General features: G+C 56.4%; 2 protein-coding genes across 4 annotated transcripts in view; both read right to left on the reverse strand.

Annotated features, from left to right (window-relative positions):
- Positions 1 to 11486, reverse strand: ADAM8 (ADAM metallopeptidase domain 8). Its single transcript, XM_032116412.1, has 21 exons — positions 11372 to 11486; positions 10104 to 10213; positions 6914 to 6990; positions 6620 to 6698; positions 6450 to 6526; positions 5601 to 5787; positions 5165 to 5230; positions 5000 to 5068; positions 4266 to 4435; positions 4097 to 4178; positions 3400 to 3548; positions 3004 to 3181; positions 2242 to 2331; positions 1816 to 2011; positions 1540 to 1639; positions 1277 to 1463; positions 1108 to 1185; positions 941 to 1025; positions 716 to 830; positions 412 to 640; positions 1 to 255 (listed from the first exon to the last, which is right to left on the reverse strand). Exons 1-21 carry the CDS (start codon positions 11436 to 11438, stop codon positions 100 to 102), a joined length of 2547 nt encoding a protein of 848 aa, XP_031972303.1. The 5' UTR covers positions 11439 to 11486; the 3' UTR covers positions 1 to 99.
- The window catches only part of TUBGCP2 (tubulin gamma complex associated protein 2), a 24198-nt gene continuing 6844 nt past the window's right edge, over positions 9645 to 26998 (reverse strand). For 2 of the 3 annotated variants that reach the window (XM_032116411.1, XM_032116410.1), the window contains 12 exons: positions 26408 to 26607; positions 25742 to 25931; positions 25064 to 25209; positions 24270 to 24450; positions 23214 to 23394; positions 22834 to 23006; positions 21668 to 21796; positions 21119 to 21239; positions 19091 to 19234; positions 18514 to 18642; positions 17605 to 17768; positions 13124 to 13425 (listed from right to left, as the gene is read on the reverse strand). In XM_032116411.1, coding sequence (XP_031972302.1) covers positions 13320 to 13425; positions 17605 to 17768; positions 18514 to 18642; positions 19091 to 19234; positions 21119 to 21239; positions 21668 to 21796; positions 22834 to 23006; positions 23214 to 23394; positions 24270 to 24450; positions 25064 to 25209; positions 25742 to 25931; positions 26408 to 26607 — 1864 coding nt within the window. In that variant the 3' untranslated portion in view covers positions 13124 to 13319. Of the gene's footprint in view, positions 9659 to 13123; positions 13426 to 17604; positions 17769 to 18513; positions 18643 to 19090; positions 19235 to 21118; positions 21240 to 21667; positions 21797 to 22833; positions 23007 to 23213; positions 23395 to 24269; positions 24451 to 25063; positions 25210 to 25741; positions 25932 to 26407; positions 26608 to 26998 lie in introns of those variants that run through there. The other variant, XR_004241557.1, reaches the window with a different exon arrangement.

Here is a 26998-nt window from a genome sequence, read left to right on the forward strand (position 1 = left end):
TCAAGTAAGGGGGGAAGCGAGCCGATGGCTCCCAGCTGTGCCACCCACCCAGCTGTGCCCCCCCTCGGCCGGCCGCGGTGGCGGGTGGAGCATCCTTGGTCACCTCCTGGCGGGGGGCGGCTTCAGGGCCACCTTTGGCGGGGGACAGCGCTGGAAGGGTGCCGGTGGGAGGGACGGTGCCGGCGGCCCCTCGCCCTGGCTCGGCACTTTGCTCTTCAGCGCTGGCAGAGGTTTGCTGGGCGGCTTCGGCTTCGCCTGGCGGGAGGAGAGACCCGCCTGCCTCACCTGGGCACCAGGAGGGACCCGGAGCGGGGCAGGGAGCAGAGGAAGGGCCCCCCGAGCCACCAGCCCGGGCCACCCCGCGGATGTGCCCCGCACGGGTCCGGGGGGCCGCTTGGGAGGGGCGGGTACCTGCGGGGGCCATCCCGGAGGGGACCGAGGTGGCACCTGGGGGCCGGGTGCCGATGGCTGCAGGGCCAGCACAGGGCTCTGGGCCCGGGCCGGCCGCGGGGCCGCCGTGCTGCTGACCAGGCTGGGCTGGCCGATGTCCCGGCTGGACAGCTGGCGGCGGCACGGCCGCGTCCGGCCGCCCTCCTGGAACAGCGGGTTGGCGAGGCCCGAGGGAGTCCCGCTGGAGCTCCTGTGGGACACAGGGACCATGTGGAGCTGCTCCGGGCACCCCTCGAGCTCAGAGGGAAGCGGAGACGGGAATTACCCTTTGTGGGAGCGCCGCGCCGCCCTGGCTCTGAGGAGCACCACGCCGCTGCCCAGCAGGATTCCGGCCAGGGCCAGCACGGCCAGCACGGCCGCCAGCACCACGCTGCTGCTGCCTGTGGGGAGCGACCCGGGCGCTTGGGGATGGAGCAGCACCTCGCAGCCGGTGCCAGCCCCCTCCCCAGGCTCCCTCCTCGGGACACGCGTCGGGATGAGCGGGCCGTACCTGTGGCTATCCCCGAGATCTCCTGCTCGCAGTAGGGCGCTGCCCAGCCGGGGTCGCAGTGACATTCCCGCCTGTGGTTGCACACCTGGGAGGAGGGGGGAAGCGTCAGGGTGGTGGCCGTGCGGCCGGAGCCCGCAGCAGCTCTGCGGAGGGATCTCAGCGCGTACCCCGTGGTTGTTGCACTTGGCCGAGCAGTTCTTGTCGCCGTAGACCAGCAGGTTCTGGCAGCGCCCGGCGTAGCAGACCTGGGGGCAGGCAGGGGGGCTCTGAGGCTGCCCCGGGGCCGGCGCTCACCCTCCCCCAGCCCGGCCCGGCCCGGCCCCGCACGGCTCTCACCATCTCCTCCCCGCACTTGGCGCCGGTGGGCACCAGCCGCAGCTCGGCCGCCTCGCCGGCGTCGCTGCCCGCGATCACCGCCTTGCACTTGAAGCGGCCGAAGTAGTAGCCGAAGGAGTAGTAGCCGCTGCCGAGGATGGGCTGGGTGTTGTCGCTCAGGCACAGCAGCGTGCCGCACTTGACATCCCTGCGGGACACGCAGCCGTGAGCGCCAGCGGGCAGAGCTCGGCCGGGCTGGGCCATCCCCCCGCCCCGCTCCTTACTTGGGGCTGCAGGGCTGCTTCCCGTACTCGGTGAGGCAGTGCAGGTGAACGTGCTGCTCGCTGTTGTGCTTGAAGCAGACGTCGGGAGCCACCTGCGCCTCTGCGGGACGCACGGAAAGGGTCACACGGAGCTGTGCCGGCGCCAGCGGCCGCGCTTTAGGATCGGCAGCGCCACAGCTCGGGATGCAGGAACGGACGGGCGATGCGCTGGCCCGAGTACTTCGGGCACATCCCGCAGCAGGTGGGGCAGGAGGGTGGGCAGGGAGGGGGCCCTACCTGCGCCCCAGAGCGCCCGGCACTGCTCGCCGTGCGAAGGGCAGGCCCCGTTGTAGCAGTACCCACTGCCGTGCTGGCAGGAGACGCCGTTCTCCTGGAACACGTCCTCGGGGCACTCGGCGCTGAGGCCGCTGCAGTGCTCGGCAAGGTCGCAGTCGTTCTTGCTGGCCCGGCAGAGCACACCTGCAGCCTTCACCTGCACGGAAAACAGGGATGCCAGCGCTGCTTGGGCGCTCTCACATCTCCGGGCACCGCGGCACAGCAACACCCCGGTCTGGGAAACGCCTCCCAGCACCCCGTGGATCCAGACACTGACACTCTGCTGCTGACTGGGCTACTGCACAGCACAGAGACACCTCCAAGGCTCGGACCGGCTCTTCCCCTACTTAAGTTCCTGCCGAGCTGGTCCCCTGTGGGCGGCAGTACCTTGCAGTCCTGGCAGCATTCCCCTCGGGCACACTCGGCTCCCTCTCTCAGCTGGCACGTGGTGGCATTGCAGCAGCGGTCCGAGCACTCCTGCAAGACAGGGATGGACTGAAACCCTCCTGGAAGCCCCCGGAAGGACCCTTTCCTTCTTTTCTGAGGGGACCAGGTGGCCGTGTCACCAGGTGCCCACAGCAGTGTAGCTGCCATGGCTGAACCAAGGAGCAAAGCCACCACAACATCCCAGGTGGGGACCGTTCCTGCTGCCTCTTCACCCCCATTACCAACACCAAACCAAAGGACCAGAAGGGATTTTTTCAGAAGATGGAGCCTGAGATGGGCCCCTTTGCACGTCTCCAGGAAGGAGAAAACATGAGCATTTCTGTGCTCCTTGAATCAGGGGGGCATTCCTTCAGGTCCCAGCACAGAGCTGTGACCAGGGATTCATCCCAGAGGCATTGCCCGGCTGTTTGTCTCAATTCCCCCCCTCGATGGGCTGGTAGGGATGAAGAACAGCTGAGCACAGCTCTTGAAAGAACAACATGCCCCGATGTTCCCTCCTGGGTCACCTCTTTGGAGGACATGGGGGGGTGTCCATCTTTCCTAGGCTAAAATCACAGCCAGCCACATGAGGGGGGCACACACGAATATCCTCTGTGAGTTATCTCTTGGCAGAAGCATCAGCAGCACAAGAGGAGAGTCCACTGGACAGATCTCTGGTCCCTGCCGCCCACCCTCAGTGCAGCCCTTCGGAGACCCCCCTACCTCGGGCGTGCCGCAGTCACACTGCTCTCCCCGCTCCACAAACTGGTTCCCGCACACCGGCCCCCCGTACAGCTCGTCCGCCCGCGGGGCGTTCAGCAGGCAGCTGGTCCGGGGGTCCCCCAGGAACTGCCACATGTCCTGCTCGCTGCACCGGCTGAAGAGCTTGGGGTAGACCAGCCTGGAGGGACACAAAACCAGGCGGTCATGAGCAGAGAGCCCGGGGGGAGCTGGCGGGCCACCGGCAGGCCCAGAGGCACTGCAGCGGCGTGGGGTGGGGTGGGGTGGGATGTCCACCCAGACCTGGCCATCTCACGGGTTTCACCCCATCAGGATGCTGCCAGAGGACACCTCAGCATATTTGCTGCTCAGGGATGTCCCCCCATCTCCTTCACTCACCCAACACTCCCTGCCATGACGCATCCCCCATCAGCTTTGGACACAGGGCAGCGGCAGCCGGGCACGTCCTCGTCGTGAGACATGCCCAGGTTGTGCCCCATCTCGTGAGCCATGGTGGACGCAGCGCCGATGGGGTTTGTGCTGTGATCCTGGGGACAAGGAGCACAGCGTGGATTAAGCGCCCATGTGGTTTCTCCACAGCTTCTCCATGGGGCCGCCAGGGCTCTGCAAGGCGTCCTCTCATGCTGCCATGCTCAGGTAAGGGAAGACACAAGCTGGACGTGGTCCCGTGGCCCCTGAAGACCCCCAGACTGGTCTCTCAGGGCTGTCAGTGAGCTTAGACAAAGTGGCTGCTCCAAAAAAGCAATGCTTGGTGGTGGGTCTGGACAGCCAGAGGAACTACAGCCAATCACTCCTGCTCCTGTTCCCACAGACCTGGCGAGGGATGAGGAGCACAGCCAGTCCCAGCCACCTGAGAGCCTCCTGAAATCCCAGCTCCTGTGTCCATGGAGCTTCTCTGGGAGCCCAGCTGGATGCCCACGGCCCCAGCACTTCTCTGGGGGTCAGTCACTCAGGGGGCAGAGATGCCAGGGACCAAATCCAGCCCTAAGGCTGCAGAGGGGGAAAGCTGGGGACCAGTGGAGGAGGGAGTGGCTCTGGAAGCTGCAGTGCAGGGAGGGCAGACCACAGGACCCACCTGGTTGACGCCGCCTGAGTCCCTGGTGCACATCACCAGCTTCTTGGCCAGCCCCACGGTGTTGCCGTGGAAGTCGACGCCCCTGTGGGGTTGAGATGCCACAGTGGCCACGTGCCCTGGGCGGCAGCAGGGCTGGCAGGGTGGCAAGGTGGTGGCCCCCTGTCCTTACGTGATCAGCTGGGCGTTGTCGTGGGGCTTCTTCCTCAGCAGCTCCGACTCCCGCCAGTGCAGGAAGTTGTCCAGTGTCACCTCTGGGTTGGGGCTGACTGTGATTTTGTCCCTGTGGTTCCACACCTCCAGGCCGATCAAGGCCACCCGCAGGCGAAGGGGCTGGTAGAGCTGGAGTGGGGGACACAGCCCAGAGAGAGCCTGGATTTGGGCTGCAGCAGCAGAGGGAAGGTCCCACCTGCCCCGGGGACCTGCAGCCGAGCCCAGGACGCTCCTCACTGGGCAGTATCAGCTCTGTCACCCTCAATAAATAACACAGGGTGGGGTGATGGTGTGGGCAGGGCTTCCCCCCAGGCCTCTGGGCTCCCTCCTGGCTGGTGAAGGCTGGGATGCTGCTCCCACACTGCTAACCAACAAGCGAGGCTGAAGCAGAGCCACCAGGAAACCTGCCATGCTCCAGTGCATCCCTGCCTTTGTTAGCAGCTGCTCCAGTGGCCACGGGATGTGCTCCCAGGGGTTACAGGATGAAATTTCCCTTCCCTTATGGACAGAGCTGAGCCGTTTGCCATGTCCACACTGCATGTGCGGCTGGCCAGGGGAGCGGTCGCCCTGCAGCAGCCCCCTGCGGGCCTGAGACTGGCTCCAGCTCCACCAGCCCACCCATGCCAACCTCTCTGCCACCTCCTCTGTGCCCACACTGGGGCTGGGAGGGCGGGTCCAGAGCCCTGGGCTCACCTTGTCCACATGGTTCACGATTTCCTTCATGCGGTTCTGCACGGTGCGCAGGTCCTTGTGCTTCCTGAACTAAGGAAGGACACAGAGAGGTTTCCAGGGTGGACTTGAGCTCCTCGCTGCAGGGCATGACAGCAAACCCACAGGCACCAGTCCAGACCACTTTACCTCCTGGTTGTCCGCGACCAGGACCAGCTCCACGTACCGGGGACCTTTCTGTATCGGGCCGGATTTCTGGAAGGGAAAAGTGGGGTTCAGCTTGCAGCTCACCGAGCCAGGCAGCTGACCCTCCCATGGGGTGTGTTGGATCCTGGAGGATCTGCCAAGGTTAGCAGGTCTCCTAGCTCGGCTCTGTGATGTTGCTTTGCTGGGTTTCCACTTCCAGCTTGCATGCTGGGAAACCCAAACCTGCCCCCGGGATAGCACACCAGGCTCTGCAGGCACCACAGAGCCCGTGGCCTGCGAGGATGCTGCTGCCAATGGCACAGGGTCCGAGGGCCTGCTCCCACCAGGAGCCACCCCAGCCAACAACTCGCGGGAGAGGGGCACGGCCAGGAGGCACGGAACGCCCCGGCTTAGGGAGGAGCGGGCGTGCGATCCCTACCCAGCGGTAGAGCTTCATGGCCGCAGGGATTTTGGGCTCGCGGTCGTACTCCAGGGTGGCCCCGGGCTCCCGGCAGGTGCCGCGCTTGCCCCGCAGGTGAGCTGCTCGGTACACGGCGTGCCGGCCGGCCACGGCCCCCTCCAGCGGCTCCAGCAGGAAGGTGGTCCCGTTCACCCGGAAAAACCCGCTGCGGAGAGAGAGGGGCAGGCGTCATTCTGGGGAGGCGGGCAGGACGCGGACAGACCCTACACACACCCCCGAAAGCGCCTGCGATATGTGCCGCACCCCTGGAAGTGTCCAAGGCCAGGTTGGAGCACCCTGGTCTAGCGGAAGGTGTCTTTAAGGCTTTAAGGTCTTAAAGGTCCCTTCCAGTCCAAAACCATTCTGGAATTCTATAAAAATACAGCTGCCAAGCCGGCTGCTGGGCTGGGAGGGGGCAGCTGTGGCACGGCACCCACGGCACAGGGAGTGTCCGGTGCTTCAGGCAGCAGGAAGGAACATCCCGGCGTTCAGCAGCTGAGCCGTTCAGGATGGATCCAGCAAGGGCACTCCTGCCCGGAGCTCCTGTGGTGTCAGGGCTCCACTCTCACCCCACTGCCGTGAGTCAGCCCCCCAAAAGTGCCGTGCGCCTTTCCTGCCGGGCACCCAGCCAGGGTCAGCACCTCCAGCAGGAAGAGGGATGTCATCTTCCCTTCCGCAGGGGAAAGCTGAGCTCTCACTCCATCAGCACGGCCGGGGCTGGGTCACACCCGGTCACCGGCGCTCGGTCACTCCGGCTCACCGGGGCATGTGCCGAGGCTGGATGCTGTTCCCAGCCTGGAGCAGGGCTCCAGGGAGCCGGGGCCCTACCTGAGCCCGCCGCAGGTGCTGATGCTCGCTGCAGAGCCGGGGTGCCCCCGCACGCGGCCCTGGTAGAAGCAGTGGTCCTGCCGAGAGAGAGGGCAGAGGTGTGGGGGCTGCACCGGCGTGGAGGGCCCCCACAGGGGTGAGAAAGCTGCTCCCCCCGAGCCTGCCTGTACCTGGGTGTCCGGCTTCTCCGTGATCTCCGAGCCGTCGGCTGAGTAGTGAGTCTCGGTGTAGTGCTGCCCCAGCAGGGCCCTGCAGGTGGGACGGGGCGTCAGCAGCAACCCTGCTTTGGGGTCTGTGGGGACTGTGACCCCCCAAGGCGGGTTTGGCAAGGAGGGAACAAAGTGCTCTGGGCTGAGGCTTAGGTCACCAGTGCAGTGACACCAGGCCTTGGAGAAGGATTGCTCACGGCAAAGGTGGGATGCAAACCCAACCCTGGCCACCCCACGGTGCCCAGCTGCACTCACCTGTTCTTCTCCAGCCACAGGAGGTATTCCCTGCCTTCGGCACGGATGCTGTAGACGACGTGGCCCGGGTAGGTGCTCTGCATGGAAGAGAGGTGCCATCAGAGAGCCACCATCAGCAGGAGCGAGAGCTGCCCCAGAGAGGCCCCTGTCCCGCCCAGAGAGGGGACAAGGTCTGCGTGTGCCCCGCTGCGGGACCGGGAGCCTGGCTGCTCGCCCTGGGGGCATCCAGCAGACACAGGAAATCAGAAGAGAAGGAAGAAAGCATGTGGGCAATAACGCAAATCCCCGGCACATCCTGAGATGAAGAACAGGTCACCCGCAAGGAGACAGAGTCAGCAAAGTCTGGTTTCCCGTGTCTGACACATGGCTGCAGATGGCTGTGCCAGGGACTGAGGTTTCCTACTCATCAGTCACAGAGCTCCTTTTCTGGGGCCTGAGTTCAGCACTTACTCATCAGCCGAACCACAAAGATCCCTATGGCTCTTATCAGCAGAGACTTCCCCTCCTCCCTGACTGATCTAACACACCACCTCGCATTTGGGGAACAACCTTCCCTTGGCTCTCTGCAGCCTCTCAGAGCAGATTTTAGTGTCACTGTGTCCCAGATCCCCTTTGCTGGTGGGAGGGAGTCACGGTGGCTGTGGCTCAGCCAGCTGAGCCCCAAACCCTGAGGATGGAGATGTTCCTACAGGAAAAGTGTTTCCCTCTGGGGTATCTTGTGATCTCCACCTCCAGAGGCCCCATCCCACTGGGGTCACTGGGAGTCACTGATGGTCCCGTGTCAGGCTGTGCCCTTGGCACAAGGGACCTGAGACATCTCCTGAGGGCACATCCACCTCTCCTGAGGGCACATCCACCTCTTCTGGGGGCACACCCTCAGCCCTTGCAGAACCCAGGTGTGGAGAGAGCTGAGCCAAAGGCAAAGCAAACCTTTCCCATGGGGCCAGCATTCCTCAGGGATGAGGTGTGCTGCCTCTCCCTGGGGAGGATGACAGCACCGGCTGTCATACCATGGCTCAGCATTCCCGGGGAGATGATCTGCACCCCGCAGGAGCCAGGCTGAGCAGAAAGCCCTGCTGACTCAGCGCCAGCGGGGCCAGGTGAGAGGGTTTGCCTGTCACTCAGCTGCCCCCGATTCTCCCTGGTTTGCAGTTCCAGGCCGGCGTGCCAGCGCGCTCGCGGGTCCCTGGAAAATTCTTCTCTTATGAACAGCGTCTCCCGCCCATCCCGACCCGTGTCCGCCAACAAAGCCATCCTTTGTTATTGTTGGCAAGGCCGAGGCCAGAAGAGGTCTCAAGGAATGGCAGGAAAGCACTTGGAAGGGGGTGCTGGGTCAGGGAGCCTCTCTTGGAGATGACCGCAGGGCAAGTTTAAAATAAAAAGTCCTGACAGATCTTCTGTGAATCACCCCCTTCTGCATTAGCATGGGCTGCGCAAGGGCTCCAGATGGGAAGGCTTTGGGAGCAGCCCTGCGAGCCCCGTGGCCGTGCTGAGCCAGCACAGCAGAGCCACAGCCAGAGCACAGGGAGAGGAGGGGTTTCTTCCAGCTGGTCCCAGTAAGAGACCCAGAGAGCCTGCAGAGGATGGGGACGGGATGTCCCGTCCCACCCCAGCACAGGGTGTTTCTTCCCTGGGCGGGAAGAGGCAACAGGCCTCGCAGTAGGGCTGGGCCTCACTTTTCCCAGTCCCTTTCCATGCAGAAGCCAGGTTTGCCAACGCTCCCTGCTGTGCTGGTGGGAAGGCTGGCACCCAGGAGATCCTGCGCTGCAGGACCCGGGGCTCCACCCTGTCTGCAGGGATGAACTTTTGGGTTTGAGCAAAGCCAGGGTGTAGCTGGTCTGCTCCAACCCTCACCTGGCCGGCGGCTCTGCTCGACCAACCCCAGGTGTCCCAGTCACTCCGACCCCAGAACCAGCTCCTGGTGGCCCAAGCCCATTCCAGCTACAGGAGGAGCCAGCACGGAGAACACCCATCTCTGTCTCAGAGGGCCTTGGTGGTGGTCAAACCTTGCCGAGAACTTCTTCCCCACCCAGATGACCAGGAGAGCAAATCTAACCTCTCTCCAAGAGGAAAAAATAAAAGGGCTTGGAAGGCAGGAGACTTCCTACCCTCAGCAAGGCAGGTTTGGGATGTCCAAGGACCACCCAAGCCAAGACCAAATCCAGGTGCCACCCATCAGACAGCCCCAGGGCGCACAGCTCATGGCAGATGTCGTCTCCAGAGGGATCCCAAGGTGGGTGAGCTCCCCTTTCCGGGGGGATCGGTGTGGAGCCGCCTGGCGCACACCCGGCACAGATGGCGTCTCTAAATAGCCTGGGGAATGTTTATCTCGTGGACAAGTTTAGGTTTCTAGAGCAGGGAAAATAGATGCTTTCGGGGAGTGTTTTTGAAGCTAGCTTATCAGGAAGGGTTTGAATCACAGAGGAACGTGCTGCATGGCACTAGGGAATACGTGTCCCCTGTCCCTCCATCCCTCCAGGCGCTAAAATCGGCGCTTTTTGGGTCTAGAAAAGGAATCAAAAAAAACCTGGCTGAGTTTCACTGTAAGGCAATGAGGAAAGTATCTTTGAGGTCAAGGCATCCTACGGATGTCAACATCAAGCACTCCAAACTCCTGACTCAAACCCCACTCCTTCCCCCAAATTGCCAGGTTTCCCAAGAAAAACAGCACTGGCTTCCTTTCATGTGGATTTCTGCAACTTTCTGATTCTTATTTCTCTGTCCCAAAGGACAAAAAAACCCCAACTTCAGCAAACACAGCAAGAAAAGTGCTTACAGCTCCACGAGGCTTCACAAACCCCTCCTTGAGGAAAGACCAGATGTCACAAGATCACTCCAGTCTGTAAGAGGTGGCACCGCTGGGTCGTGTCTCCAAAGAAAGCACTGGAGAAAGCAGCCCCTCCCTCCAAGAGTGCACCCCACTGTTTGCAGGTCCTAATTAGACCCAAAACAGCCCGGAAAAGCTGATCTGATCAACTGCTTCAACATCTCCATCCTCTGGGATGAAAGCAAGGCAAGAAAATGGGCGGCACGTCATTCTTTCGGTGCAGGGCTGAGCGGGTCTGGCCAAATTGTTGGTCAAGGGGTGCAGCTCTGATGGTGGTGGTGGGACAGGATCCCTGCTGATTGCAACCCCCCGGGCAGATTCCCTGGAAGGCAGCGAGGGCGGCTGTGCCGAGCTGTGACTCACCGGAGGCGCAGAGAGGTCCCTCTTCCCCCGGGGCACCGGCAGCTCCCGCGGCAGCACCGTCTCGTACCTCTCGACATGGGGGAGCTGCTCCTGCCGCCCGGCAGCGGAGCCTGGGGAAAGCCAAAGGGCTTTGAGACAGATGCCCAGGAACAATCGAGTCATGGAATATCCCGAGCTGGAAGGGTCCCACAGGGATCATGGATCCAGCCCCTGGCCCTGCGCAGACACCCCAACAACTTCCCCCTCGGCATCCCTGGCAGCGCTGTCCAAACGCTCCTGGAGCTCTGGCAGCCTCGGGGCCGTGCCCATTCCCTGGGGAGCCTGGGCAGTGCCCAGCACCCTCTGGGGGAAGAACCTTTCCCTGATCCTCACCCTAAACCCTCCCTTCCCGTCCCACACAGCTTCGCGCCGCTCCCTCGGGTCTGAAGCCGGGGAAATGGGAGCAGCCAACATGAAGGTGCAGGGATGAGCCCCAAGGGCAAGTCCTGGAAGCCCTGCTGGGAACGCTGCTCCCTGACGGGCTCCAGGGAGCTGCAGCCCCGCAGCCCGGCGCCCACAGAGCTCTCAGTGTCACCTGTGAGCGAGCAAGTCCCTCTGGGGCTGGAAACCCCCGCCGAGTCCCTGGTGCAGCAGTACAGAGGGAGGTTTTCCAGCTCCCCATGGTGATGCCACCGCGTGTGACTCGGCGTCTGGCGGCTGTGGGGGCTGTTTGGGAGAGCGGCTGGTGCCTGGGTGGCTCAGCCCCCTCCCAGCCTTCCATGGATGTCGGAACGGAGAATTTCTGCCATAAACCCTCTGCTTTTCCCAGGAGCCCCAAAAGCCGGGTTCGGACGGGGCTGGATGCTCGGTCTGGGGGTGCCCACGGCTCTCGCCCGCGGCTGGGAGCCAGATGAGTCACGGGCGACCTCACCGCCCGAGTGACGGGCGACCCCCGGCTGGGCCGAGTGACGGTGGCGACCCGCCTCTCGCCTTCCCGAGGTGCCCGCACGGCCCGGCGGGGCACCGGGAGCATCCCCGTGGGAGCGAGCCTGGCCCCGGGCGCCCCTTCTCCATCGTCCCCCGCCTCGGGGCGAGGACAGAGGTGCCCCCGGGACCCCGGGACTTCCCCCCGAGAGCCGCGGGGGAAAAGCAAAGCATCCCCATCCCGCGGCGCCTGCATCCCGGTGCCTCCATCCCTGCCCCGCGCCGGGGTCCCGCCGCACGCCCCCCAAACTCCCCGCCCGCCCCGTCCCGTGGCTGCCGCCGCCCCCCCGGGACCCCAGGCTCACCGCGGGCCGGCAGCAGCAGCAGCAGGAGCAGCGGCAGCGGCAGCGGCAGCAGGAGCGGCGGGGCCATGGCTCGGAGGTCCCGCCGTGCCCCCGCTCGCCGCGCCGCCGGCAGCCCCCGCCCGCCGTGACTCACCCACCCCGCGGACGGGACGGGGCGGGGCGCGGCGGGACGGGCCGCCCACGGCGGGGAACGGGGGTGCCGGGGGGCTCTGGGCGCTGGGGGGACACGGGGCATCGCGGGGAACGGGGTGGGGGCCGTGGGGAACTGGGGAGAGCCCACGGGGCGCCGGGGGCTCCAGTGGCGCACTGAGGAGGGTCCGCTGCCATCGGGGAATGTCCGTAGGGAAATGGGGACGGCCCCCGAGCCACCACGGGGGTCCGTGGGGAACTGAGGAGGGTACAGGGGCACCGGGAGGGTCTGTGGAGCGTGGAGAGGATCCACGGGGCATTGGAGCGTGTCCGCGGGGCACTGTCCGCGGGGCATTTGGGGAGGGGTGGTGCGGGGCACCTGGACGGTCCGTGGGGCATTAGGGAGGGGCCACGTGGCATCAGGGGAGGGTCCGTGGGGAGGGGCAGGGGGCATTGGGAACTGCCCACGGGGCACCTGGATGGGTACTGGGGTACTGGGGAGGGGCCACGGGGCATCTGTGGGGGCGGCGTGGGACATCACAGGGGTCCGGGGAGCCCGGGGGAAGGGTCTGTGGGACAGCAAGGGGATCCATGGGGTATTGGAGAGGATTCATGTGGCATCAGGGGACGATCTGTGGGGCTCTGGGGACTGTCCATGGGCATCTGGGAGGGGTCTGTGGGGTATCGTGGGTGTCTGAGGCTTTGGGGAGGGTCCGTGGGGCGTTGGGGGACTGGATCAGTGGGGCATTGGAGGCTGTCCACAGGACATTGGGGTGGGGGGCCGGGCCGAGTGGCATTGGGGACTGTGGGTATGGCCTAGGGGGGAGTCCAAGGGGCAGGAAGGTGGGTCCATGGCCTCGTGGGACATGTCCAGGGGCTCTGCAGGGGCACTCGGGACACTGGGGTGGCTGGACTGCCACAGGAGGCACTGGGGCTGGGCTATCAGGGCAGATAAGGAGGGTACGTTTATATTTCTGGGTGTTCCAGGCCAGGGCCAACCAGGAAATGGACACGGACATGCGGGTGTGAATGGGACTTGGGATTAGTCATCCACGGGTGCTTAGAAGTTTGCTGTTGATTTAAAAAATGAGCTCTCCATGACTTCTAGCGGGACTGGATGCTTGCTGGCAGTCCCCAGCCTCTCCTGGGGTCTCCGTCCCTCTGCCAAGCTGGAGGACCAGCGTTAAGCCCTGGAGCACAGAGACCCTGGCTCTGCCCTCCCATGAGCTCCGTGTGAAGGAGGAGGGAGGAAGGACAGGAGCATTCAGCCCTGTGCCCACAGCCCTCACTCACACATCCCGACTCCTGCCCCCAACCCAAGGCCTCTGTGTCCCTGGCATGTGTTTTGGTTTCCCCTTGTACCCGGGAGACATTTCTCCTCCTCCCTCTACCCACCTGCTCTCAAACTGCCTCAGGCAATGTTTAGAACTCTGTAAGATTCCCAGGAACTCCTCTGCTGTGGGCTTGGGGTTGGAAAGGAACTTAAAGATCAAGGGACACCTTCCTCTATCCTAGGTTGCTCCAAGCCCCATCCAACCTGGCCTTGGGCACTTCCAGGGATGGGGCAATAATTTGCACAATAATTTGCACCCCGAGTTCTGTTAACAGACAAAATAACCCTGATTTTTGTTGTTGTTGTTATTTAATTTATTTTACAACACACAAACACGTCATCGTACAACAGTAAAAGCAAACAAACAAGCGCCAACAAAACCCCAAAACATTACAAACACCTCGGGAGAGCGAACGTTCCCCTGTGTCTCTGGCCAGCCCTCAGGGTTTGTCTGCGGGCCGTGGGCTGGCTGGGCAGGGCTGGCGGTCACTGGGCGGGCACGGCCAGGCGGGGCAGCGGCGGCGGGGCCTTCTGGCTGCGCTCGGCCGACATGTGCTCTAGGCGCTCCGTGTAGAACCCATTGAAGTCCAGCCTGAGGGACAAAACACACCCGAGGCGGGGCAGGCGTGAGCAGGAGCCTCTCCCAGGACACCCCCAGCAAGCTCTGGCCCGGCCTGGGACGTCTGTGCTGTGCCACGGGTGTTGGTGGCACCTTTTCCTACTCGTGCCTTGACAGGCCCTTCACAATGCCACCTTTCACAGGGAAATCTGCCAGGAACATGTCCCAGATACATTGGGAAGGACCAAATGGTCACAGTTCTTCTCCAGCTCACACAGAGGCGTCCTGTGCACACAAGGGCTCCTCAGTGTCCGCAGTCCCCAGCACTCCTTCAGCCCAGAGTTCACCAGCACTGAACTCTGGTACTGACTCCCACATGAAATCCTCACAGAACCACACAACACTGGCATATCCATCCCCACCACCTGCTGGCTAACACCGGGATGCTTCCCACGGATCCACAATTCACCAACACGAGCAACTGGTGGGAAGATGCCCAGCCACAAGCACAAGTGATACCTGGAAAAGCCTCTCCGAAGCAGGCAGCACCAGGGATACCACAATCCCACCTCCCTGATAATCCAAAATGGTGCCACCCAGCCCCAGGCCGGCTGTGACCTTCCCGTGGCAGATCCCAAAGCAGCCCTGGCTCGTGCACTCGTGTGCCCTGGCTCACTGAGCAGCCAACGCGAGCCCGTGAATCACACCGAAGTTACTCCCTTTCTCAAATTAGGCTGCTCCAGTACCAACTGAATGGGCACAATATTTGAGTTTCATGTTGCTTAACAACCTCACACAAATGGCAACAAATTGTTCCTTGACATTTTTTGGTGCCTGCAGAAAACAGAGCCTCGACAGATGGAATTTATCTGTTGCTCTCTCCTGGTTGAAAAGCTTTACATTGCTTTCGTCCTCTAGGAGTTGTACCAGGGAAACCTGACACTGAGCTGAGAGTGTTGACCAACTTTTGATTCAAACACAAGGCCAGGACTCGTTGCTTTGAGGACCTGTTCCATTTCTAAAGCTGCTTCTTTCCCAGCTCAGTGAGTTGCAGATTTTGCTTGGCTTCCCTTTCAGCCGCGTTTAGGTTTAAGTGATCTGTGATAACCATTTTTTCACAATTTGTGTGGTGCTTCCTCAGCATGTGCTTATATGGCAGTTTCTTGCTTTGTGGCTGGATTCAGTGGGGGTTGCATCACTTCACATGTCCTGGTGACCTACTCTGAGCTCAGTTTCCTCCAGGCTGGTAAAGGAAGGATGCCTGATAACCACACTGATGTATAAGATTACTAACGATGTGGACTTAACTAACCCTTCTGACAAAGCCTCGCCCTGCTGTACTTCTGCTTTTCACTCCTGGGATGTGAAGGAGCGACTGAAGAGTTCCTGCAGTTGCCAACCCTCTGTCAGCACTCCCAAGAGTGGCTGGAGCTGGGCCAGGGCAGGCTCAGGCTGGAGATCAGGGCAAGGTGCTTCCCCCAGAGGGTGCTGGGCACTGCCCGGGCTCCCCAGGGAATGGGCACGGCCCCGAGGCTGCCAGAGCTCCAGGAGCGTTTGGACAGCGCTGCCAGGGATGCCCAAGGTGGGGTTGTTGGGGTGTCTGGGCAGGGCCAGGGGCTGGGCTGGGCTGGGTGATCCCTGTGGGACCCTTCCAGCTCAGGATATTCTCTGATTCTATTCTATGACACACCTGAGCAGGACTTGGGCACAACAGAGATCTGTCACCTGTGAGCTCTGAAGGAAACCCTCTGGATCTCCATCTCCTATTGTTTGGTGCCACAAATAAAATGGTTGTGCCTCAGTTACTCAGTACTACAAAATGAATAAACCAGGATCAAATAAATGATGAGCAAGTAGCACAATGTGAAAAAAAGGGCCATTTTGCTATTTATCTGACGTGTTGATGATTCCTGTTGTTATAAAAAGGTTATAAATTGGAAGAAAAAAGTGATATGTCTTATAAACTCTTCCTTATAAACTCTCTCTGTCAAATATGTTATTTTAGATGGCAACTGCCTCCACTCTGCTTCTCGGGTTCCTGTTGCCATAGAGCCCAGGCCTTGAGCCAACTGAATGGGAGCTAAATGTCACCTCTGGGCATTCACCGTGGGGCTCCCACCCTTTAAATCACCCCTGAGCAGCCTATGGGATTGGACAGGCAGGTCCCAGGGGCTGTTAACATCCAGGGTTTCTGCTAAGGAAATGGAAACATCTGGGTTGACAGGAAAGGTCCAGCAATGTCTTGGTGAAGGACTCAAGTGGTACCAGAGTCCAAACTAGGGGGGGAACCTGATAGTGATGACAGTCCAGGTGGCATAAGGACTGGGGCATGGAAATAAGGGAGGGCAAAGGACCCGGGCCCTCCTCTGAGCCTGTGGCTGCAGCTGAGGTCACTGTCCTCAGCATGAGCCATGGACAGAAGCACTGCATCATCACACTTCTCCTTTCCCCTGAGGCAGGAAGTGCTGGTTGCAAAACCCAACCTCTCTATATTTGGAAGAGCCAGCTGCAGAGATCTCACAGCTCAGGAGTCACCTGCTGGCCCCAGCTGACGCCCCAGTGTGGGCTGTGACACTGATGGACAGCTCCTGGCCGTGGCACCGTGGGCAGGACGCACGGCCAGGCTGCGGCTGCAGCACCAGCTTGTCCCGCTGTCCTGGCACGTGTGAGACCTTCACACCATGACAAGAGCAGGTAGTTTGGTCTTCAGCACTGTGTTGGCCATGCCCTGTGTGCCCTGGGATCATGGAGTGAGCTGCCATCAAGGTCTCCTGGCTGGAGCACCATGAACAAGCCCCTCTGTCAGAACTGGTACTGGAGGTGGTAAAAATGTAAGTGCTGGGTAAAGAAGGCAGAGCTGGAGCACTGAGGAGCAGTAAATGCTCCTGCCTGAGGGACTCAACTGCTTGTGGCCCCACTCCCTGAATCTATCCTGAGTCTGGATGCTCCTGTGACACCCAGGAGTGGTGGCAGCCAGGGAAGAGCGAGAGCTTAATCCTGCCAGCCTTTTCCTACAGATGGATCCTGCCTGGGATGCCCAGGCAGATGAAGGGTGGCATAAAATGTTGAGAAGTCACACCAGCCTTTCCTAAAAGGTTCTGTATAGACTTGGCTGTCCTGGTTAGTCCTGAAAGGAACAGCAATCAGTTGTACAGCTGGGGCCTGCACTCACAGCCATAAAACCAGGTTTTTGGAGAATTTTCAAGATGAGGAGGAGACCTCTGACTCTGGTCACTTCAGAGATGGAGCAAACCGGAGTTCTTAGGGCTGTGGAGAAGGGTTCCTCACCTACATTCCCATTTCAGGGACTCAGGGGCTGTGCAAACATGTGGCAGTAGCTGCACAAGAAGTTCCCAGAAGAAAAGGACAGCTGGAAGTGCAGTCTCCAATGGGAATACCTCACCTAACAGAGTTTGCAAAGCACCAGGAGTCCTGACAGCCCTGTCAGATGCTGTCAGAAAAGGCACCAGGAGGGGACAACAAACTCCTTAAGAAACATTTGTGAAACATTTTCCCTCTCTCTGCTTTCAGGTGTAGCACGTCTCAACAGAGCTGGGAGGGTTATCAGCCAGCCATAAAAGATATCCAGTGCAGATGGGCAGGGAACAGAACTTCCAGGGGTTATTTTTACTGAAAAAGCAACACAGAGGATATAAACCCAGCAGCAAAACTTCCATCTCCTCTCTCTCTCTCTCCCTCTCTCCCCTATCCTGTGCACCTGACTTTTACATGTTTCTGAAGGAATTTTGATTTCCAAGAAGCTGCTTATTTAAATAAATCCAATATGGGAACTTAAAATAGACACTTCGTGATCAAACCTTTGCGTGATTTTCTCATCTTGGAATACCTACGCTGTATTTGGAAATGGGTTTATTCACTGTCTCCACAGTGAGACAATCCCCAGGAAAACTCATGCTACATTGACAATATTAATGGGCAAATGTCACATAATTCAAAGGAAAGTGTTTTGGGGTTTTTCTAAAGCCATGGGTTGAAATGCAAAGCAGTGTCTAATGACAGAATGGTCTGGGCTGGAGGGGACCTCAAGGCCCATCTCAGTCCAACCCTGTGCCATGGGCAGGGACACCTTCCACTATCCCAGGCTGCTGAGAGCTCCTAAAAACACACATTTCTCAGTGATCATCAGCAGTTCCTGAGCTGAGTCTGGGACCCACGGGAGGGGCAGTAACAGCCAGAAAAGGCCTGGCTCACCTGTAGATGATGTTGAGCATGCTGTGCTCGCAGTCATTGGTGCTGTACACGCTCAGTTTGTCCAGCAGGTCCAGCAGATGTGTGGAGAAATTGCTGTCAAACTTGTTGATGGTGGCTTCAAAGCCAGATGTGAGGTGCAGGCTGTCAGCATGCTCTGCTAAAAGCTGCCAAGACAAAGGCAGAGTGGCCCCATGTGTTTGCTGATCTGCACTTGCCAAGGGGCTGCAAGTATTCCCCCCATTCCCTAAGCTGCCCAGAAATACTGCCACAAAACTTCCCAGTTGCCCAGCCTCTGAAATCCATCTTTCGAAGTCCTTGGTAGTTAAAAGCCCTGCTGTGCCCAGCCTGGGAGACGCCCAGAGGAGATCCCAGCTGAGTTATCCACAAATACGTGCTGCCACTGCTCATTCTCAAGCAGGAGGAAAAGGCAGAAGACGTGTGTTGCCTAAGACAGGCTGTGACCTCTGGAGCACTGTGACTGCAGTGGTGATGCAGCTGTGTGCCAGAGGGGCTTCCGGAGGGACAGGAGGATCTGCTAACCACGGAGCAAATCCCACGTGCATCTAGACAGAGAAACATGGACAAGACAGATCCCCCAGGTATGAAAGCCATGGGCTACAAAGAGCCAGAGGTCTGGGAATGGGAAAGTGTTGGTGTTGCAGAAAGCCTGGATGTGGCTCTGCACAGCTGAACACACAAGTGGAAACTCAAAACCCAGTGCAGGTGCTGCTGTGGGAGACAGGGTCTTCAAAGCAGACTTTGAGAACTCCAGCAGCGCTCCACACCGCCCACAATTCCACAAAGTCCGTGCTTTTGGGGCCAGAGGGGCTCCAGAAACCAGGAAGGGCTATCTACAAGTGGCCACCCTGGCCAGAGTGCCAGCCAGGCCCAGCTGTCCCCGTGTCCCACCTTGTTGGTCAGCTTCTTCTTGGCAGCTTCCTCAGCACGCTCCTCGTCTGTGGGCGGGCCCAGCATGGTGCCATGCTCCAGGGTGAGCCTCTCCATCTCACTGTCCAGCTTCATGCTCTGTGTGAACCTCTGGCAGGGGCACAGCGTTGGGGACACGGTCACAGCCCGTTCTTGCCATCGTGGCAAAGCACGAGGCCCCGTTCTGCCCACCCCAGCTCCCAGGACAGCTAACTCTGAGACTGAATTCACTGTGTTGATACACAGATCTCCCTAAACCCACTGCAAAGTGGCTTTTATAAAAGCTGTGGGCTCCCTGATGCTGCCTGGAATGTGCCCATCACCTCACCCTCAAGAGAGTGTCTCTACAGAGCACTACAACTTCAAGAGAGGGAATTTGGTCCACATGAACTTGATCTCAACAGGGAAAAAGGAGGATTTTGCAGAGTAAGAAGCCACAGAAACCATTTGGGAGAGGATGTGCACAGTCAAGCCCTAAAGCTGCTGACAGAGGGGACAGAGGCTCGTCCATGTGGGGCTGGCAAAGGGGCTGGCAGTGGCACGGGGAGGCTGCACACACCTGCATGCAGTTGGTGAACATGACACACACAGACATCAGCTTGGAGAAGATCTTGAGCAGCTCCGGGTTGGTGAGCATGCAGTCCTTGAGGCAGTTGTCCAGGAAGCTCGTGTGGTGGCTCAGGACATCGTCGATGTTGGATGCCTGTGACAATGACAAACCAAACCAGGGCAGCTGTGCTGCTCCGCCCCAAAGCTCCGTCCCAGCCCCCTGCCTCCGACAGGGACCCCTCAGAGCAAGAAACTCCTCATGTACCTCCCAGAAACATCCTGAGATGGAGACTGCATCTGCATTACTGCCTTCAACTGCCCCCCACAGGCTTCAAACCTGACATCACATCCTCACAAATCGTGCTTGCTTTAGTCACCCAAACCCTCCCCTGGAATTTGCATTTCCTTTGTTTTCAAATCTGCTTGCCATGGCCGCTCCCACCTTCACAAGCTCAGTAAAGTCAGCGAAAACAAGAAGAAAAGAGAAAAAACAAATCAAAGAATCTTAAATGTCAATAAACTTATCATCAAAACATACAGTTGTTCAGAAATATGCTTTAGGAGCCAATAAGGAACTGGGACATTAGGAGCCAATAAGGAACTGGGACATGCAGTGTTGCAAGGATTCTGTAAGGATTTTTTGTTCATCTCTGCTACTTCAAGAGGCTGCTCCAGTCTTGAGTTTTAAACGACAGATTCAAACTCCCTCTCGCTCTGTACACTTACGGGATGTGCTGAAGCTCGGAACTCAAGTCAAGCCTAGGAAAGAACCACAGGACTAAAACTGCCACGGCATCCACACTGCTCCAGCAGGACCCGTGCAGGAAACCCCTCCCATATCCCTTCAAGCTACTGCAGAACAGGGATAAATGCAGCTTTCTAATGCCATGAGGATGATGATGAAGTTGTGTTGATGAAGACAATGATGTTGTGAAGATGAAGATCACAGTTATAATTTTAGGAAGAGAGTGCCTTATCTTCAAGTGAAAATGCACAAGAGAGAAGTATGACAAATCAAATGCACCATAAGGCATTACATGAAACCAGTGAGGATCATCCTTTTCCCTCCTAAAATACAAATGAAAGGGAAAAACAGGGACAGGATAACTTCAACAACTGCCTCCATGCAAGTAAAGTAAACTGAGCGTTATATTTTGCAAACCTAAACTTGCAACAGAATTAAGAAGTAAGTACAACTCCCAGATTACCCAGGAGCTTGACATATGAACTCTTCTCATTCAGAAGTTCTGGCCAAGAACATGCAGAGATGCTCACAATGCTAGACCTGCTCCCTCCTGTGAATTCTCCAGGAAAGAGGATGACAGGGCATCAAAAAATGTTGGTTAGCTGACCCCAAAACAACTCCTCAGGGCACAGTAAGAACTAAGGTAGGATCAGCTGACACTGAAGCTGCCAAGAGCTGATTGCAGGGGTGTTGGGCTGTTTGGTACCTCAGATGAATGTTTTTCAGGGTGTAAGAGGAAAAAGATGTGCAACCCAGAACTGTCTGATCGCAGGGTGACTACCAGAGGGAATAATAATAATAATAATAATAATAATAATAATAATAATAGTAATATGAAGGAAGGCCATGCTTTACACCAAACATTCCCAGCATGTCAGTCCTTGGCAGTTGCATGGAAGGAAGAGCACAGACTCCACTTCTAAGAGCACTGTAAGTCAGCCAAGGATTCAGCTGGAGATGCCTGGACTGGTTTATGGCCTTTGCACTCTGCATCCACCTTCCTTTTCCACAGCTCTCTTTCTCCTGTGTACAGGAACGTCGAGCAGAACCTGCCTTTACATAACAGGGTGTGAGCTGGGCAGAGACAGGGGGATGCAGCACAGGAAAGGGATGTAGGGCTAATCAGGCAGAAAGGTGATGCAGAACAGCAGCACTCTGCAACGTGGCAGGAACAGCAGCTCCCAGATATTTAAATGCCTCCCACAAAATCAACAGACACCTGCAGCCACTGGAAATGGGTGTTTTTTTCCGCTATATTACATTTGTTAAGACTTTCATTCCAACTTCACTCACCAGCTTCAGGTTCTTCTCCAGAATGTGCCATGTTGGCTCCATCACTTCAAACATCATATAATACTGGATATTCTGCACAAAATTCAGCATCCGCTGCCGCAGTGTGAAAGCACCAGCAAACCTAGGGGAGAAATCACACCCACACAGCTCAGAGCTAGCAAATGCCACGGAGAACTATCACCAGGCTTGCACAGCCAAGCAGAGCTAAATATTTCTGTCCTAGCAAATTCCTTGCTGCAGTGTGAGAGGGATTGGAAAGTCACTGCAAACCATCTCTGATTATTTTCCATTGCTTTCCCTCCATTCGTAGAGTCAGAGTTTTGAACCTGTCATAGACTTTAAATATTTGCTTATATAAAACGAAAATTTTTATATTAAACACTAAAGCAACTTTACAAGCAAACCTAAAATGTTACAAATTGACCTCCCTGAGCCTGTAAGACATTTTTAAGGATCTTTTCCACCTCAGTATTGTCTGAGCCATGTCATGAGGTATCTGATTAGCAAGGAGACCCAAAACTGAAAGAGAAAAAAAAAAAAAGGCTGTACCACTTAGCTGAATGCAGGGAGAACTGCTTGGCTGTCTTATTGCTGATCCAAACGTTGCACAGCTGCCTTTCCACGTGCTTGCAGTAGAACATGTGTCTGAAAAGCATCTGGTACCTTGTCAGTGCTTTCCTGGAAAGAAAGGAGAAGCCCGTCCAGATGAAGGCCTGTTCTGATTGACAGACTAAGCTGTGAAGGCTGAGGCTGCTCAGAGGTAAAGAGACTTTACACAATATGTTCCCCACGCCTTCAGACAACACGCAGATCTGCGCTGAACCGAGGCAGGAGAGTCACATTTGCAACCATCCCAAAGAATTCCTCTCCAAGGAGACCCTCCTCCGTACTTCCTGCCAGTGGGTGCATCACCAGCCCCCTTAATTCCCTCGAGCTCTGTGCAGGGGTCACTCACACAGGGGCTGGGGGTCAAAGCCTGTGGTCTTGTACCCACTGCACTAAGGCTGTGATGGTCACCCAAGAATTCACCAAGATTTTAGAATTTGCCCAAGAATTTACCAAGATTTTCCAAAAAAGGGGAGAAAAAGCTGTCACCAAGCTACAGGCAGCATTACCCCACCAGCAATGCACTGCCACAAGCAGATGGGGCTGCTTATTTATAGCTCTGGGACTGGATTCAGGTCTGTGCTCAGACACTTCGGTGTAGGTGTCTGCAGAGCTCCAGTCGATACAGTTCAGGAAACCTTACCAAATCCTATTTTCACTTCCACAGCTACCAGCAGAGCTAACACGCTCTGTTGGGAAGGAAGAGACAAAATTCCCAAAGCGTCGCGTCGTTAGGAAAGTCTCACCGATTCAACGGAGTTTTTAGAGGGGAAATTAAGGGAGTAATTAATTGCTGGCATTTAGCAATTTGAAATCTGCCCCTCTGTTCATGCAGTGCTGCTTGTCCCATTTGCTTGTGGCTCACAGCAGTGTTTCTCCAGGGAAACAAGAGGCAAATGCCTGCAGAAAAATGAACCGTTCAGTCCCTCACAAGGCAGTTAAATGCAAAATAGCCTGTTAGAGTAGCAACAGCCCGTGTCCTCTGAGTCTGCAACCTCAGCAAGTGCATTTTTTTCTGCTCTCCAGGTTTGAGGAATGTTTGATTTTTGCATGGAAAACCTCTTGTGAGAGTACCTGCCTGTTTTTCCTTCAGTGGACTGACGCCTCACCTGTTGATGATGAGGGACAGAGGCCACTTCACAATGTAGTCGAAGGAAAAGGCCTCCAGGCCGCTGAGGGTGAGCTCTGTGGGGTCTGCACTGATGATGGCCTTCTCCTGCTTTGTTTCTATGGCCAATACTCTCAGGAGCTGCGTGATGAGGTCATGGGGCATCAAGTCGATCTGTGAAGGAAGAGCAGGAAAGAAATGAACCCACAGGATACCCATAGCTACTGTGGAACAACAGGCAAGGTGCCCATGGTCAGAGTCAGCCTCCAGTCATCAGAGCAACCTAGGAAGCAGCACGTTCTCTCCGGCACACAGATCTCCCCAAACCATGGTAGGCCTTCTGCTCAAAGTCAATTATCTTCTGCTTCCACCCATTCTCACCTTTAAATCATCCTTGAAAGGATCAGTGTTGGCTGTGCTCATTCTCAGGGCTAATTCCAGCAGAGCCTCCAGCCTCGTCGTTACGATGTCATCTACAGGCTTCTTAAGTTCCTCCTCCGTCAGATCCATGAAGTGAACAAAGAAGTCCCCTTGATCCATCAGGAAATAGTGTTTTATAGACCTGCCCAAGAAAACGAAGGGACAATTGATTACTTTCCTTAAAGCCCAGGTTAATCCATATCAAAACCTGAAGGAACAAAGGCAATCAATTCAATGAGCCTGTGGGGTTTGATCACAAAATGCTTCTCCTCCTGGAAAGCAGACAGCCATAAATAACTGGTTTGGACTAGTCTTTTATGGATGTCTCCTCCTCCCTACCCCCTCAGTCAGGACGCTTCTGTGCAGTCAGATCAGGGCTGCTGCTGTTCTTTTTTTTGCCTAGAAAAATGCAAAAAAAAAAAAAAACCCTTAGGTGTGTGGGGTGCAGGCTCCTGCTGCTGTCCTGAACAACTCCCAGCCCAGGGGTAGCGGCCAGTTCTGAGCAGAATCCTGGACTCCTCTCACTGAACAAACATCTGTGCTGATTTTTGTAAGTCCAGCAGACTTCTGCTGCAACAGGATACACAAACCTTCATCTTCACCTGGCACCAGGGAGAGTTACCTGCAGAGGGAACAGAGCTTGGAAGGAGCCCGAGGTGAGCCTGAGGATTCCCCAAGTGCCTGCCCAGAGATCACACGTGGTAACTGCAGGCTTTGGAGCAAAAAGAGGAGCAGCACAGCCCTAACGCAGTGTGGCTGCAGACTCCTGATCTGACTGGGCTAGACAAAGCCCTGACCTAGTTTTAGCAACAGCCTTCCAAGGAAGTTGGACCAGAGACCCCCAGACATCTTTCCCACTCAACATTTCTATCATTTTAGACTTTTCTTTTCCCCCCCCACCCTCTTCAGGGAAAAAACACCTTGGTAATATCCCAAGAGAACAGAGCTAACTTCAAAAACGTATGTTCCTTAGCAGAACCAATCTATTTATCATGCATTAAGTAAAATAAATCAAACCTTAGGTGAGCCACCAGCTCTTTCTCCTCCATCAGGAAGTCCAGAAGAACTTTGCTGGCATAGTTATATGCTTTTTCTATTTGTTCTACGTAGGCTCTCTCTTTTAAAGTGTAGATGACCTCTTTGGCCACAGGGCAGGTGACATCTCGCCCACATTCCCGCACAACATTTAAGTATTTCCCTGAAAATAAAAAGAATGATCCATATTCATACCTGCTGTACAGCCAACAGGGAAACTTCCACACCACTCCCTTCAAGTGGAAGGCATGATGAGAAATGTTTACACTACATTGTGCTGAAAGCTGGAAAGGATTGAGGCACCTTTCAAAAGATGATACAGAATTTTAAATTAGGCACCTGGTATCACATTTAAGGAGATTCAGGAATAGTTTTGCTTCCCAGTGGTGACAGAAGATCTCTGCGGGTGGCCTGAAGCACTGCAGATCTGCTCCACACGTCACTTTTGGAGGGTTTTGTACAAGGATGAGAGGTTGAACGATTCATTTAACCCCCCAAATTAACACTCAGATGGTCAAACCTCAGCTGCCCAGCTCCATCCAGCTAGAAAACCTACCCACAGAACAGCAGTGAGACAGACAGCTGCCCTTGCTGCTCCTTCCCATGTGTTATTGGATTTATGGGATTTGGGGTTTTTTTCACATCTGACTCTCCTGTTGCTCCCGATTCAGCAGGACAACCCCGTAAAGTGGCAAGGCACGGTGACATCTCCTTTCTCTTTGCGCAAGGGAGGGCAATGCTTGTCTCAAAGTTCCTCTCACACCAGAAGCACCCACCTGTGCTCAGGATTTTGTCAGCCATTTTCTGCAGGAAGGAGGGAATCTGTTGCTGAACAACAGTGTATCTCTGATCCCAGTACTTGTCATTATAGTCCTCCTGAATCTTCTCCTTCTGCAGCTCGTGCTCCTCCACCATGAACTCACTGAACAGTTAAAGCAGATGTTTAGGGGCAGGGAGTGGTACAATGAGCATTACTTTTTTTGACCTGCAAACTGGTAATGTGATCTATCAGACAGAAGGTCTCATGAGGACACATCCAAGCAAGAACTGAAATTAGTCTGTATGTGAAGCAAGAGGAGAAGCACTATGCAGTGTCTCTGGTGATCTGCAATGAGGAACGCAGTTTTGCAGGGTTCATAAAACAAGGCTAAACATCATCTGTTTGTCAGTGCAGGGGTGAGGAAACTGGCCTTTGTCCACCTTCCCACCAGCACAAAGGCATTGATTTCAGATATTTTATCTTCAGCTTTGTCCCTGCCTTAGGATGCTGAAAATGTGGGAAATAGAAATGCTGCATAAACTATCAAATACAGCAGAACGCTTCAAATGGCTCTACAAAAGCCAAAACACTTCTGGGAGGGCTGTTTCAGGCCCCCAGGCAACGCAGACTTGACAGAGCAGATCAGTATTTCTGAAGTTTTGCAATTCATTTTCATTGCTTAACTGTTCTTTACCTGTATGGATCATTAATGATGCCTCTATAGATCCACTTTTCCAGGATTTCAAAGTAAGGCACGCTGGCTGCCTTGGTTAAATACAGGCACAACTCCTGGGCCTGGCTGTCCCCCGTGTAATTGAAAGTCTTGTCATGGAGCAAGCTCAGGGTTGATCCTCCCATGCACTCACCCTTATCCACAGAAGTAGCTGGAATTTAAAAATACCGATATAAGACACTCACATCCTCAAAAGTCCTGAAACAAAACCCCAAAGGGTCCCCAGATTGGATGTGGCCCCCTGGACAACCTGCTGTAGCTGTAAGCAAGGGGCTGGACTAGGAGCTTCCCAGGATTCCTTCTGGTTATACATCCACACAGAGCTGGAGAGGAGATTGGGAACGAGCTGAGGAGAGGCAGCACTGGTGGATACAACTGATGGGAAGGGCAAGGGCTGTGAGGGCAAAGGGCACAGAGGTGCCTCCTGACAGCTCCAGAGGCACATCCAGCCCTAGAGACTGAACGCTGTTCTCCAGGAGAAGTGCAATGCCCTCACAAGTACAATTCCCCCGGGCTTTCTTCTTCAATAAAACAGAAAATCAAAATGAGACACGCCCTGGCTGGCTGGCTACCCTGCACAGTTCTCACAAGCTGTCAAAATGTAACGACTGTGTTTTGGAAATTTACCCAGGGAAGCCAGAATCTCCAGGGTCCTCATTGTGGGCTGGATGTAAAACCACAGTTTCTGCAGGGACAGGAGTCCCTGCCTCTGAAGATGCTCCAGCTGGGTAATTAATATCATGTATTCCTTGATTAGAGTCCGCATGGCAGCAGCCAGAGCATGATTTACCTGTCCATACTCGAAGGAAGACTTCTCCTCTATAAACCTGTAAAAAGCAAAATGGAAACTCTTTCAGGCAAGGCAACTTGTCTAATTTACAGGAATTTCTGCCTTTAGGACACTGTGCAGGCACACCAGTAGGTCCCTGGAAAGCACACTGGTCCCTCTCCGTGTTTCCCATCCCACATTTCCTAGTAGGGAAAGCTGTGGGACGATGTTTCCTCTCCAACTGCAAAGGAACTAAAATCATTAGCAAAACCACCATGTAGAAAGTGAGAGCCAGCACACAAAGGTTCTCTCAGTCCTGGATGCCCAGAGGGGAGCAAAAAGCAGGAAGCATGGAGAAATTCACAGCAGAGTGGGAAGAGAGGGCAGAACAGGCAGATATATCCTAACTGCGTTTTACCTGAAGTTACCAAGGCCAAGACTGGAAAAAA

Source organism: Corvus moneduloides, chromosome 8, assembly GCF_009650955.1.
Source record: "Corvus moneduloides isolate bCorMon1 chromosome 8, bCorMon1.pri, whole genome shotgun sequence".
NCBI lineage: Eukaryota > Metazoa > Chordata > Aves > Passeriformes > Corvidae > Corvus > Corvus moneduloides.

Excerpts from the sequence above, each read along its gene's own strand:
- ADAM8 (XM_032116412.1), bottom strand. The coding sequence starts at position 11,438 with ATGGCCCCGCCGCTCCTGCTGCCGCTGCCGCTGCCGCTGCTCCTGCTG. Across the intron at positions 5,231-5,600 it reads CCATGAAGCTCTACCGCTGG|AAATCCGGCCCGATACAGAA; the intron begins GTAGGGATCGCA and ends TTTCCCTTCCAG. Across the intron at positions 3,182-3,399 it reads GTCATGGCAGGGAGTGTTGG|GCTGGTCTACCCCAAGCTCT; the intron begins GTGAGTGAAGGA and ends GTGTCCCTCCAG.